The 12,961-nt window shown below is 39.1% G+C and overlaps 1 protein-coding gene across 1 annotated transcript; it reads left to right on the top strand.

The window, feature by feature from the left end:
- Positions 1-126: 126 nt before the first annotated feature.
- On the top strand, positions 127-11,731 carry LOC119890054 (saccharopine dehydrogenase-like oxidoreductase). The gene is made up of 12 exons (XM_038701077.1): positions 127-460; positions 2,195-2,307; positions 4,678-4,758; positions 6,467-6,596; positions 6,808-6,857; positions 7,075-7,205; positions 7,468-7,585; positions 8,219-8,338; positions 8,457-8,513; positions 8,622-8,733; positions 9,126-9,207; positions 10,534-11,731. Exons 1-12 carry the CDS (start codon positions 142-144, stop codon positions 10,622-10,624), a joined length of 1,404 nt encoding a protein of 467 aa, XP_038557005.1. The 5' UTR covers positions 127-141; the 3' UTR covers positions 10,625-11,731.
- Positions 11,732-12,961: the final 1,230 nt, after the last annotated feature.

Below are 12,961 nucleotides of genomic sequence, written 5' to 3'. Positions count from 1 at the left end.
CTTTTTAAAAGAAAATAAACAAAGCTTTGCTATAAAATGAAGAACACAAAACGGGAAATGAAAAACTTAACGCAGCACACTTGCACGTAGCGGTTTAGGTAACTAAACACTAGCGCTGTTGTTAAAATATCTGTTAGCATAATGTTGCTACGGAAGTTGACAAAGGGGCTCTATGAAAACAGCACGCAGTGTCGCGCTCCGCCCTCAGTCTCTCAGAGAGGAGGTGAAGGTACGAGCTCCTGCGGTCTGATTGCTGTCACTATGGCCCGTGTTGAAACATCCTCCAGCAGGCCGTACCACCTGGTTATCTTCGGAGCCTCGGGGTTCACGGGACAGTTTGTGGTGGAGGAGGTGGCCCGGACTGCGTCCGAGGGTCCGAAAGGGAACCTGAAGTGGGCCGTGGCAGGCAGGAGCAAGCAGAAACTGGAAAAAGTTCTGGAGCAGGCCGCCGGAGTCCTCAGTATGTATCTAACGATCCCATTAGTTGTGTATGTTGAAGCAGATTATTCTGCTACAGAGATAACTTATCAGTTCATTTGATTTTATTTGGTCAGCTGATGCAAGGATATTTTCATGTCAGTGTGTGAGCTGCAATTTTTATCAGATTTTCCAAAAATACTTAGTGTTTGCATTAACGTTAGGCAAAGGGAAATTGCTTAATTCTGACTCAGGATGACTTAACGTTATCTATCCAAGCTGAGCTCACTGATCAGTGATTAACTAGTTAAGCATGACTTTGACCCTAAACTGAACTCAACAACAAAAGGTTAACAATTTAAATAAAGCAGATTATTATTATTATTATTATTATTATTATTATAATTATTGTTATAAATTTTTTAATATATATAAAATTATATATTTTTATAATTATTATTAAGGATTGCAACTAATGATGCAGTCACATGAACTAATGATAATTATTCAATTAATCAATGATGCATGTGCTTACTTAGTCTAACCCTTCAGCAAAAATAGTATTTTTAGAGTATATGCAAGTACTATAGCAAGTACTCTTGTGCATTGCTGAAACTGTAAGTAGAAAATGGTTGATAAACCTACTTAAAACTATCAATGATTAATCAATCAAACTTTTAGGCAACATATTTTTTGATGATCAGCTTGGTTTCAACAGTAAGTATTTTATTTGATTACTCAGACAGAAATTAGGGCAGCAACTAATGATTAATGTCATTATTGCTTATAATGAATTAATTATTTTTCAGTTTAATTGATATATTTGTCTATTTGATGGCAGAAAATTACAGTTAACCAAAGAGTATGAGAGAAAACAACAGAGAAAAATGGGGAAACTCTTTTTTTGAGAAGCTGAATCCAACAAACATTTTGCCTTTTTGCTTGAAAAAAACATCAAGCATATTTACTATATATATATATATATATATATTTAGTATGCAAGTCATTTTCCATATTTACCATTTGTTTCCATGCAACACTCTAAACATGGAAAATTTAAGTCCATCACAAGATCAAAACCAGGGGGCTATTCTGCTGTCATGACAGTAATGTGAGTTTCCAGAGGATTAGATAGTTATTTCGTTGTCCCCTCCTCTTCGGCTTTCCCTTCAGGGAGAGTACAACAGCTGTTGGAACATACCTGCTCTCTGCGCAATCCATCCATGACAGCACACACACAGCTTGTCCAGTCATTCAGTGAAAAGTGAAAACTGCAGTTTGTCCACAAACTCCAAACTGTTACAGTGGCTCATTTAAAAACAGCTTATATCATATTTGCAAGTTCTGAGTTCTAGCATACAAAGTACATTTCATCCATAACACAGATTATCTGTGTTCTTGTAGCTTATTTTGTGTTGTTCCTCCATTATTTACAGTATACTCATTTTCACACAGGTTACTCATGTACTTACAAGCTGATGATACACAGAGCAACTTTTAGAGCAATGATGCTGGGCAATGTTCCCGTCAATGGTAATAAGTAAAGATAACTACCGTAATCCCCTTCCCCTGACACTCACTTGCCCCGCCCCGCCGCTATCCGTTCAAAACATAGTCGGACTTGCCACCAGCAAGATTGCCCAGCAATATTATTTAAATAGTTGCCCCGTGTGTCATCAGCTACATGTACTCATATATTCACACCTGAGAATCATGTGTAAGAAATGTACAGCAAGCATTTGGTTTGAAATATACTATAGCAGTGTTTTGTGTGCAGGTAAGCCTGAACTGAGGTCAGAAGTGGACATAATTGTGGCAGATGTAGAAGAGCCAGACTCCCTGGCAGCCATGTGCAAACAGGCTGTGATTGTTCTCAACTGTGTGGGGCCTGTAAGTAGATGAGTCCACAGTAATGTGTGTGCCTCTGTTTATTTTTCTTCAACACACACACACAACTTGATCCAGCTCCTGACATTATCTAACAACCTTTTGGATGTTGGCATCAGTGTAGCTCAGCTTATCCCCATCTTTCTCTTCTCTCTCTTTCTCTTCTCTCTCTTTCTCTTCTCTCTCCCTCTCGCTCGCTCTCGCTTTCTCCCTCAGACACACACACACACACAGAGCATTCATTTAAACAATGAAGGCTACTGACTTGCTGCACACAATAAGTGGTACTGTGTTAAAGTCAGAATGGAAAGTAGGTTTCCAGCACTGCTTTGTGAAGTTTGCGTCCTGTGCATCATTCAGGTTCTTGTTTGAAACCAAATTCTTCCACAGCACTAACCACCACTGTTGCACACAGCAGCACTTGGCCAGCTTGTTTAAAACTGACACACACAGTTGAAGTCAAAGGTCATGGACCTGTATGAGCATTAATGTAATAAATCTGGCATTACCAGGGTCAGAAAGACCACATAGTGTTCTGTAAACCACGTCTTGCATAGTCAAAAACGTACTTTGCTCTGCAAGTTGGTCTGTGGAATATAACTTGAGTCGGCCATGTACTGACGATTACGGTTATAGTGGCTTGTACTATCTTTTTGTCACCAGCCAGCGTGGAGACGGAGACGGATTGGGAGTTCAGACGCACGTCAAACAAATTTCGAACAAATAATCCATGACAGAAAAAGTAGGAATTAATGTCCTGCTAAATATAACAGTGATAAGCTTTGCAGAGATGCCAGTGTGTGAGAATCAGTATAGATCCTATCCTAGAAAATAAAGCTTTCTAATAAAATTCTTTATTGTTTCATTATTCCTACCTGAGCAACGTGTTCTTTGTCTGCATAAGCTCACGAATCAGTCAGGGTCAAGAAACTGTTTGCTGCCGTCCTCACTCCAGCTTCCATTTGTAAATCCCCCCGTTCATGTAGACCTCACGTCGTTTTAAAGTAGGGGTTAAGTATCCTGTGGGCATCTACCGAGTAGCCTAACTAGCGTGGGGTGACAATGCATGTGTCAAACTGAAAAAATATACTAAATTGGCTCTAAGGACCACAGACAGAAATCCAACTCATTAGAATCACATGACTTGCATGTCGTATTTTAAAGACGGCACAATGAACAAGTTTAACAGGATTTGCCATGCCGAGAGCTGGGTTGTGCAGCTGCAGTGTGCGCCATAAAACACTATTGCAGTGTGTCTGTGTGGAAAGCCTGTGAGGGATCTTGTCTTGTTGCTGCACTAGCAACATTGGCGCCCCTGTGTGGATCGAGATCTGGGGGGATAAAGTGATAAGCATAGATACTAACCAGATTACATTTAAGACCCTACTTCTCACATTTAAAGCCCTCCACAACCTGGCACCTACCTACCTCTCTGACCTCCTCTGAGTACATGCCCCCTCCCGCTCCCTCCGCTCCTCCACTGCTGGTCTTTTTTTCCAGTGCGCCTCTCCACCATGAGAGTCATGCCTTTATCTGCTTGGCACCCAGGCTTTTGAATGCACTCCCCCCTCACATAACCGGCAGACACAGTTACCTCATTCATTAATCTCCTCAAAACACATCTTTTCTGTGATGCCTATAATCTTTAGACTTTTTAATTCATTACCTGTGTAACTTGTTTGTCCTCTTATTTTAGACTTATTTTAACTTACACTGTTTGTATTATGCAATTCATTTAATTTCACCTTTTTATGACCAATGGAAAGTAAAATGTTTTGAATGGCATCCTACAAATGAAATGTCTTATTAACAAGTGAAAATAAGTTGCCGGCAACTCCCTGTGTGGTGGGAGAAAGACCAGTTTGTCTACTCCAGGCTAACACAGGGATTTAGCAGGGACGGGAACTATCGCTGATTGGGGAATCAATCAAATTAGGAGACAAAGGAGGAAACATTTACACAGTTGTCATAAATGTGGGAAAGACACAATGCCTGAAGTACAGTTTTTATTATAACACAGAATAAACTTCAACTATGGGATGTGTTAGTCCGCAGCATTAGTAGGTGAGGATGTGTGAACATGGTGGTAAGTGTTGTGGTGTAAAAGTAAAGCAAACATTTTAACAAAAACAAAAAGGTGCAGCTGCTGGCAGGTTAGATGAGAGAGAGCCAGCCAATCTAGAAGGTGGGGCTTTTATCTCTGGTGGAGAACTGGGCCCAGGTGTTCCAGATCCAGGTAGGGTCAGGTCCTCATGCAGAAAACCACATGAATAGGTCACCACTGCAGTACTGACACAACACATACACCTAAAAGCCAAACACGGGCCGTCACACAGTGCATTAATTCATTTGTGTTTATTTATGGGTGTATAGTACAGGTTCTATGGTGAGCCAGTGGTCAAAGCCTGTGTGGAGAATGGAGCACACCATATTGACATCAGTGGAGAGCCTCAGGTATGTATGTTCAGAGTGCTGCTTAACTATAGTGTGTGCATACAGTAAGTCCACCCATCAACATTAATCATTACATACATACTGTAAGAGCATTAATGACAGGGCAGTAGTTGATGGTGTGACCTAAATCTTACACTTAAAGGGCCCATGTGTAGTTTTCAGTGGCCTCTAGTGGTGAGGTTTCAGATTGCAACTACTACATTTCGTGTGCTCTTATGTGCATAATGCTCGGTTAAACTCCCACACCAATGTTGCAGTAATATTTTTAGCAGCTTGACATTGAATTAATCCTTGCTCGTTACATGATAACGGTATACTGACTGCATTTAGCCGACATGATGGGTCAGCGTTGTGTATCTTTTGCCGGACAGGCTCAGCAATGTCAGCATAGCTAAAAGTTATAGAATGGTTATGAAAACGGTTAGTTAGCTAGACTGAATATTATGAATTAGATTGTTGCCACACTTTAGTATAGTAGTAACAGTTAGACCGCAGTAATTAACGTTACTGTAACTTACTGAATGTGTCTTCCACTGTGTGTTGTTGTCCTGCACCTTTATGCTGCATTATTGTATATTACATGGGTCATGTAAGTTAAAGCAACTGAGGCAGTAGAGAAGCTGTGTACCCGAGTATCAGTGAAAAGTGAGTCTAAATTTAGATGTAACAAATCAAACAACACCAGACCAAAATAATATTTTGTAGCTGGCTACCTCTGTCTTGCATCACTACAGGTTAGTATTAACAATATCATTCAAGTTAGCTTTTTACAGACATCATTTTTAAAAGACTAAAACACTTTGACACAGGATAGTAATATGGATCACATATGGTTGGTGAAGTAATGTGGCAAGCCATAATGTTCCAACTATAGTATTTTGCAACGGATAATGTAAGCAACTTCTTGGTGTAAGCCAACAAGCTAACTTTATCTAACGTTAAGCGTCCTTGGGTTTGTGAAAGGCGCTATATAAATCAAAGTTATTATTATTATCTAACTTGAACCAACAAAAGCAATAAATCACAATATATTTCACATGCTTTGCAGCAATGTTAGGTTGCTTGTCTAATAGGATGAAAGCCAACTCTGAGTCATGGAGAGACCTCCGCTTTGTTTTGAATATAAAAACTGACACAAACGCCTTTCCAGTGTTGTTGTTGTTTTTTTTATCCTTACATGGAGTTTATGTTGGAGTGTGTGTTGAGCCAGTCACTTTTTAGTGTTAACGGACTCCATTTTGTTAGCTGTGATATTGTCGCTGTTGTTGTGCAGAATCAGTAGGCAAGAGGCTTGGAGTACACATGAATGTCACAGCCTATGTAAACCAATGGATTTCGTGGAAAAACCCGACCCCATTTCTTCATACAGGCTGGGAACCAAGAAAGCCCACATATTGTTAATTTGGGTTACAACCCATTCACAAATAGGCAATAAAAAGTGATTAATTTCATTACAAAACTACTTGTAGCCCCTTCAACATGATAAATTGTTTAATTTAATAATGCAAGTTATTTAAATTAAACTAAAATACCTTCATCACACCAAGCCATTTCTGCCTTTCTGCATGCTCATTGTTGATAAAGTTCCAAAAAATCTGTTCAGTTGAATACTTCATATAAGAATAATTTATTCTTTAACAGCCACACTAAAACATGTGTTTCTGTTTGAGCTTGAACGTTTTGTGTGTTTCTGTCCGGCTGTATGCAGTTTCTGGAGAGCATGCAGCTGGAGTACAACAGCCCGGCAACTGAAAAAGGTGTGTACATCATAGGGAGCTGTGGATTCGACTCCATACCTGCAGATATGGGAGTCCTTTACACCAGGGACCAGTTCAAGGGTATGTACATGTTGACGTGCACACATACACATACACATACACATACATACACACACACACACACACACACTTACACAGAGAAACACTGAAACCCCTCTGACGCTGACATGATGTGGACCATTCACTTTCTGTTACTGATGATTTATACATTGTCAGATTAGCTTCTGCCAAAACAGTGTGTGTGTGTGTGTGGGTGTGTGTTCATCCGCAGGTACACTGACTGCAGTGGAGAGCTTCCTGACTCTCAGCTCAGGAGCTGATGTAAGTAATTATATTACCAATAGGTCCATGCAGTGGACCAGCTGCACACTCATTGCTTATATTTATTTGGTATCACATATTTTTCTCCTTATATCAAATGTGTCTTGTTTTTTCCTCTCTCATTGTTTGTTCTCCTCTGTTCAATTCATGCTGTGTATCACTTTTTCCTCCACATTTTCTCCCTTTGTGTGTGTGTCCCTCGGTCTTCCTCTATCAGGGCGGATGTATCCATGATGGCACTTGGCAGTCGGCCGTCTACGGTTTGGCCGACAGCCACAAGCTCCAGAGTCTCAGGAGGAAGTTTAATCACAAGCCTCTCCCTACTGTTGGCTCTAAGCTTAAACGCAGGTACAAAGAGCAGTAATGCCTTTTAGCTTTTTCAAATAAATCAAATCCTTTGCTTCTCCTTAATGGCACTTACACAGCCAGTTCATCAAACTCAGTAAATCAATATTATTATCATAAAATGTGAGGAGATGGTCATCAGCCAATAGAACTGATCTCCAAATTAATCTGTTGGGCTCTAAGGTTTAGGCAAGCTGATCCTTTTTTAATCATATTTCTGTGTGTGTGTGTGTGTGTGTGTGTGTGTGCGCGCGCGCATTTGTAGGGGAGCCTTGTTCTTCAGTAATGAGATCCAGCAGTATACGGTGCCCTTCATGGGCTCTGATCCCTCCGTTGTGAAGAGAAGTCAGCGCTTCTTAGTGGAGGAACATCAGGCCACACCAGTCAGTCTTTTTTTGCCTCTTTCTTCAAATCCTGAGTTTTCTTTACTCACACTTTCTTTGTGTTAGTTTACCTCTAATGAATCACTTTTAAAATTAACTATAAGTAATCTTCTTGTAGAGAAGCATCACAGAGACCAATCTGTGTCTAATTTCAGTTTAAGTATCACAGATGTCATCAATTATGATTTTAGGTTATTAGGCAAAGCTGGTTTTGAACTTGGCTGTGTTCATTTTGGATTTTCCAATCCAGTGAGCGTGTTAGGATTAATGACAAACAAGGAGAAATGCCTGCCCGCTATCTTTTATTTCTATTGGACGTGACATTTTGATGACAGACCGTAATCATCCTCTTCCACTTTTCTTTGAATAGTTTCTCATTAATATTAATTGCAGTGTCAAAATATAATTTTTTCTTTGGCAGGAGACATGTAGTGTTTGATAGTCTAACTTGTAGTCAAGAAAATCTTCATCTCACAGTCACGTTGGGTGGTGATGTTACTGAACTCACTTTCAACCTTAAGAGTTATCATGGTGTGCAGGTACACTTTTCAGCAGGCACCAACAGAGCGTGTATAATACACTGCCTCTGATATGTTTTTAGAGCATTAAATAATCTGTTATTGTTAACTTTAGGTTCAGTATGGAGCGTATGCAGGTATAGGAGGTATCGGGAACATTATCAAGCTGATGTTTGCTGGCATGATGTTCTGGTTCTTGGTCAAATTCAGTTTTGGACGCAACCTGCTCATCAAGGTAAGCAAACAAGCCATAATACAATTTACAAATCACAACTGACTATAACTGAATATTCTACCTGTTACTGACACAAAGTGGTCATTATATCGTCTGTTGTTTGTAACGACCTTCCCAGCATCCAGAGTTCTTCTCCTTTGGACTCTTCTCCAAGGCCGGACCAAGTAGAAAGCAGGTAAAGTGTTTCACGGAAAAGAAGATATATCAGGACCTTCTTCTTATAAATAAAAACAAGATGCTGTGTTTTCTGTTAATGTGGTGTGTGTGTTTTTGTGTGTGTTAGATGGAGGCTTCATCTTTCCAGTTTGCCTTCTATGGAGACGGCTACACAGAGGGACAGGACCCCTCCCAAGGGAAACCTAACGGCAAGATCCGCACACTGGTTCAGGGACCAGGTAACTGGAAATTGAAAATCCTACTATAATACAAGGTTTGGTCTTTGATGTAACAAAGAGTGAAAACAAAGATTCTTGGGTTTCCCTCCAAAAAAATTTTTGTTTTTATTTGCTAATTAATGTGGCTTTAGGAGGGTAGATGATCATTTGGCAGCAGAATTATAAAATATTGTATTAAACCCTCAATGAATGCAAGAACAAAACATGATATAGCTCATCTCTGTAGAGTAAGATGAACATTAGCCATGTTAGTTGTGTTAAATGCTCACTTGTTTGTGTTCTGTCCAGGCTGTGTAATGAGGGAAATGAACCAAGGTACCCAGTCTGGCCTCTTCAACACCTTCCTCTATGTCTCTAATGGTTTTTTTAATTCTGTCTCTGTCATTATTCAGAGTGTGGATATGTGGCCACGCCCATTGCCATGGTACAGGCTGCTCTAACAGTCCTCAACGAGTCCACGGCCTTGCCCAAGAAGTGAGTTATCCACACCCCAGATCTACTGCCTGAACCTTGAAATGACGTACCACCCGATTACTAATGCAGCACACGACATGAACTGTTGAATGAACTTGCACAATTGTCATGCATCATCAGGACCCACCTGGAGAAATCAAATTCTGGTTGACTTTATGGTCAAGCACTTTATGGCTTCGGTTGTAAATATTTATGGTCTTTGATGTTACAAAAAGCTCAGGAAGAAATAATTGATTAGAAGCATTATTAGTATTATTAGACTGCACTGCGAGTTGACTGTATGTTATGAATAATGACTATCGGGTAGAGACAGGGCGAAAAGGAGGCGTCTTGTACTGTAATGATTCTGAGCTTATTAATGTGGGATCGCTATCACACACTATTTAATGGACTTAATGAACAGTAGACAGAGTGCAGGCACAGCATTTTAACAGCTTTTGATCTATTAATCAGGCAAAATACCCGTGCTGGCGTGCATATGTGTTACCATTGTTGAATATTTGCATAAATATATACATGGCTTATACAGATAAATTATAAGATTGCTTCCTGAACATATTTCACAATCAGCAGATGGATTTATTGGTAGTTTAGCTTTTGAAATACTGCTAAAATCACATATCTGCTATCATATCAGCTTGACAGCGGGCCAAAAGGCACCTTTTCAAGCAGTCTCTGTTCAGTTGTTTGGTCCGCACCAGAGTTCCATTGATAGCTTTCACATCAGCCCAAATGAAACGTACTAACCAGGCAAACAGACCTGAGTTCATTTTAACCAAACAAAACTGGGGGTGAGGTGTGAAAGCACACTTAGATTATTGGAAGTTCCCAGGTCCAGTCCACGTGTTTGGTTTTCCAGGTTTGATGAGAATGATATTTTTCAGTCCATCTAGCCAGTTCTTGTAAAATGGACCTTTAGTCCCAAAGACATTGGGTGATTGATAACCTGTGGTAAACCAGATGGAAATTTAATGTGTTTATGCTGTTTATTTTAATATAAAGACTAAAAGCAGGAGACATGGTAATGTGAAATAAAATCAAATGAAAGGTTCTTCCAGGAAGTGAGAGATGATTTTTTGATCATCACAGAGTAGACTTAGCATGTGGCAAATATTGATACAGCATTGCTACTGTGCTGTTGAACATGTTTTATGCAAATTACTGCACAAGCTAGAGACGGTATTTATTTCTTTTTTTTTCTTTTTTTTTTTTATACAGTTTAGTGGTTTTATGTCCATACATTCCATGAATATCACTTATTAAAGACTTGAGCAAGAAATTCATTTTGGTTTGAATTAAATTCTTATTTGTATCCTTCATTTTCAGGGGAGGAGTATATACTCCAGGAGCTGCCTTTGCAAAAACCACACTCATCGACCGCCTCCACAAACACGGCATCCAGTTCTCTGTCATCTAAAGTTTGTCCCCCTCTCTGATGCATTACTCCAAGTTTTTCTCAGCACTTACTAATATGCATCGTAACAAGAAGTTTCAGATTAAGTTCTAACACCATTTTTGATGGTACTTTCGGCGTTCATCCTTTTCATTTGGTCAGAAAACATGGTCATTAAACTTCTGCTTGTTGGACAAATATTGTAGCTGGTATTTGGTTGGCTTTGTGTCTTTCAACACAGACATTTAAGAACAAAATTGTTAAATTGCAATTTATTCACTGTGCACAATCCGGTGATATAAGGGAAAACATGCGAATGGCTGTTTTGTCATACCAAAGATTAGTAAGTGACATTTTGAAATTAAATCATCTAACCGTGTACTCATCAAATGAACAAATTCTCTAATACTGTAGCCACATCATCTGGATAAAAATAGTTAGATGTTGAAATCAGTGGTACAGATGTAGTGAACTGTACTAAAAACGTGGAGTGTTCTAAAAAAAAAAAAAAAAAAAAACACTGACTTGGAAATACTGTCAGCTGTAAGTGTGTATGAAAAATAATCTTTAAATTGTTGTCCTTGTAACATACAGTAGCTTTATATGCAAAAGGGCCTTACTCACTAAGTAGCACTCTCTTGGTAGCTGTAAACGTGTTGTTCTGGTTCAGTGGAGTAAAGCTGTCAACAGAAAATGAAGACCTGGTGTGTGTGTGTGCACGTCCATGCTTACCTTTGCTGGGCTGGCCTGCTTGCTAAAAATCCTGATTGCTTTGTTTTTGACAGTTAATAGTTGCACTAAATCATCCTACTTTCTTGAATCTTTATTTTTTTGTAGCTGAATGTTGCAACAATTCACCTATCCAACCGTTTGCTTCTGAGCCTTGTCAGAAAATGCATCCAGTGTGCACAAAACGGCATCAGTTACTGTATGAAACTCAACAGATTTAGTGAAGTTGTTTAGTTGTGTTTCTGTGGCTTCTATAAACTGGAATAGTTTCATCCACAAAGATGATGTCGTTGATCTCAGTTCAGTTCGAGTGTTGTGCACGTGACGAGCTATGTTTGGGGGTTCTGTTTTCGTGTGCTTTGCTTTGTATGGGCTTCATAAATAAAGCTCTGCTAATAGAAATGTGTCACGTGTCTTTCTCATTATTAGTTTATGGAAACCGTAAAGAGCATAATGCATTTCCCGTCAAGTGGAGGAGATTTTCAAGATCGGTGGTTTACATTTACAAAAACAAATTTAAGATCATGTAATCAAAGTCTCAGTGTCTTCACTTCCCTCTGCCGAATAGCTGGCACCAGCATTATTATTATTTATTTATTATTAGTTACTTATCTGTTGGAAAGTAAGTCGGGCCTTTATTTTGAAAATATTGATAGAATAAACAATATTAGTTATACAGTTATAAAAATGAGTCTTGATTGGCTGTAGAATTGTGAGCTTTGTGAAAATGTAGTATACATTTGTCTTGGACAAGGACAGAGGTGTTGAGCTACAAAGAGAAGTGACGTTGCAGTTAAATGACAGGAGCAGCACAGACGAGGCTGCTATAGAAGGAAGGAAGCACCAATGGAATTGCAATTTGTCAAGAAACTTCAAGCGTTTCCATCTCACGATTCACAAGGTGATGTTTTTCAAGCTGCTTACAGTCTCTGACCGTTGTGGATAGTATACACCAACCTGAGGAACCAATGAAGAAATGTCCACATCTCAGCTGGAATATTCTCTTTTCAACGGCTCTCTAAACAAAATGTAGGGGAGACCAGGGGCAATCGTAACAGGGGCAATTGTAACACACTCAATTTCTGTGATGACACTTAATCTGCACATGCTCAAGTGGATTCTCTCTCTGGCTGTGGAAAAGGAGAAGGATCATTTCACTGAAAGTAACTTTTTGGATGTACAGTATTTTTCTTCTGGTTTAGATGACTGCAAATTTTAACTTAGATACATTACATCTCCAGGTCATAGATTAACAATTAACACTAACAAACTATGGTAATATAGTTGTGGCTAGCGGCATACAAGATTTAGATACTTTTGTTAGAAAATTTACATGTAAATATATAAATAATATAAATGTAAAACTACATTAAAAATGGGTGTATTAATATAAACGGATTTGTTCTAGTATAAACTAATAAATAAACAAACAACAAACAATAAATTAACATAGGCCAACATTCTTGCATTTAATTAAATATTATAGTCATATGCTTAAAACTCCCCCATGAACTTTTGAAAAATTTCTACAGATGTACAATTGAGAGTGTCCTGTCATACTGCTGTACAGTGTGGTACTCAAGCTGCACAGCAGAAGAAAGGAAGGATCTACAAAGGGTGGTGAAGACTGCT

This window comes from Micropterus salmoides, unplaced genomic scaffold (assembly GCF_014851395.1).
Source record: "Micropterus salmoides isolate LMB-PRFRI ecotype aquatic unplaced genomic scaffold, ASM1485139v1 Ms_hic_scaffold_6, whole genome shotgun sequence".
Classification (NCBI taxonomy): Eukaryota; Metazoa; Chordata; class Actinopteri; order Centrarchiformes; family Centrarchidae; genus Micropterus; species Micropterus salmoides.
This window is presented reverse-complemented; position numbering and strand designations above follow the sequence as displayed.

Bases quoted from the DNA above. Each gene is read 5' to 3' on its own strand.
- LOC119890054 (XM_038701077.1), top strand. From the start codon at position 142: ATGTTGCTACGGAAGTTGACAAAGGGGCTCTATGAAAACAGCACGCAG. The intron at 4,759-6,466 runs GTATGTATGTTC...GGCTGTATGCAG, and splicing joins ACATCAGTGGAGAGCCTCAG to TTTCTGGAGAGCATGCAGCT. The intron at 8,734-9,125 runs GTAACTGGAAAT...GTCATTATTCAG, and splicing joins CACACTGGTTCAGGGACCAG to AGTGTGGATATGTGGCCACG.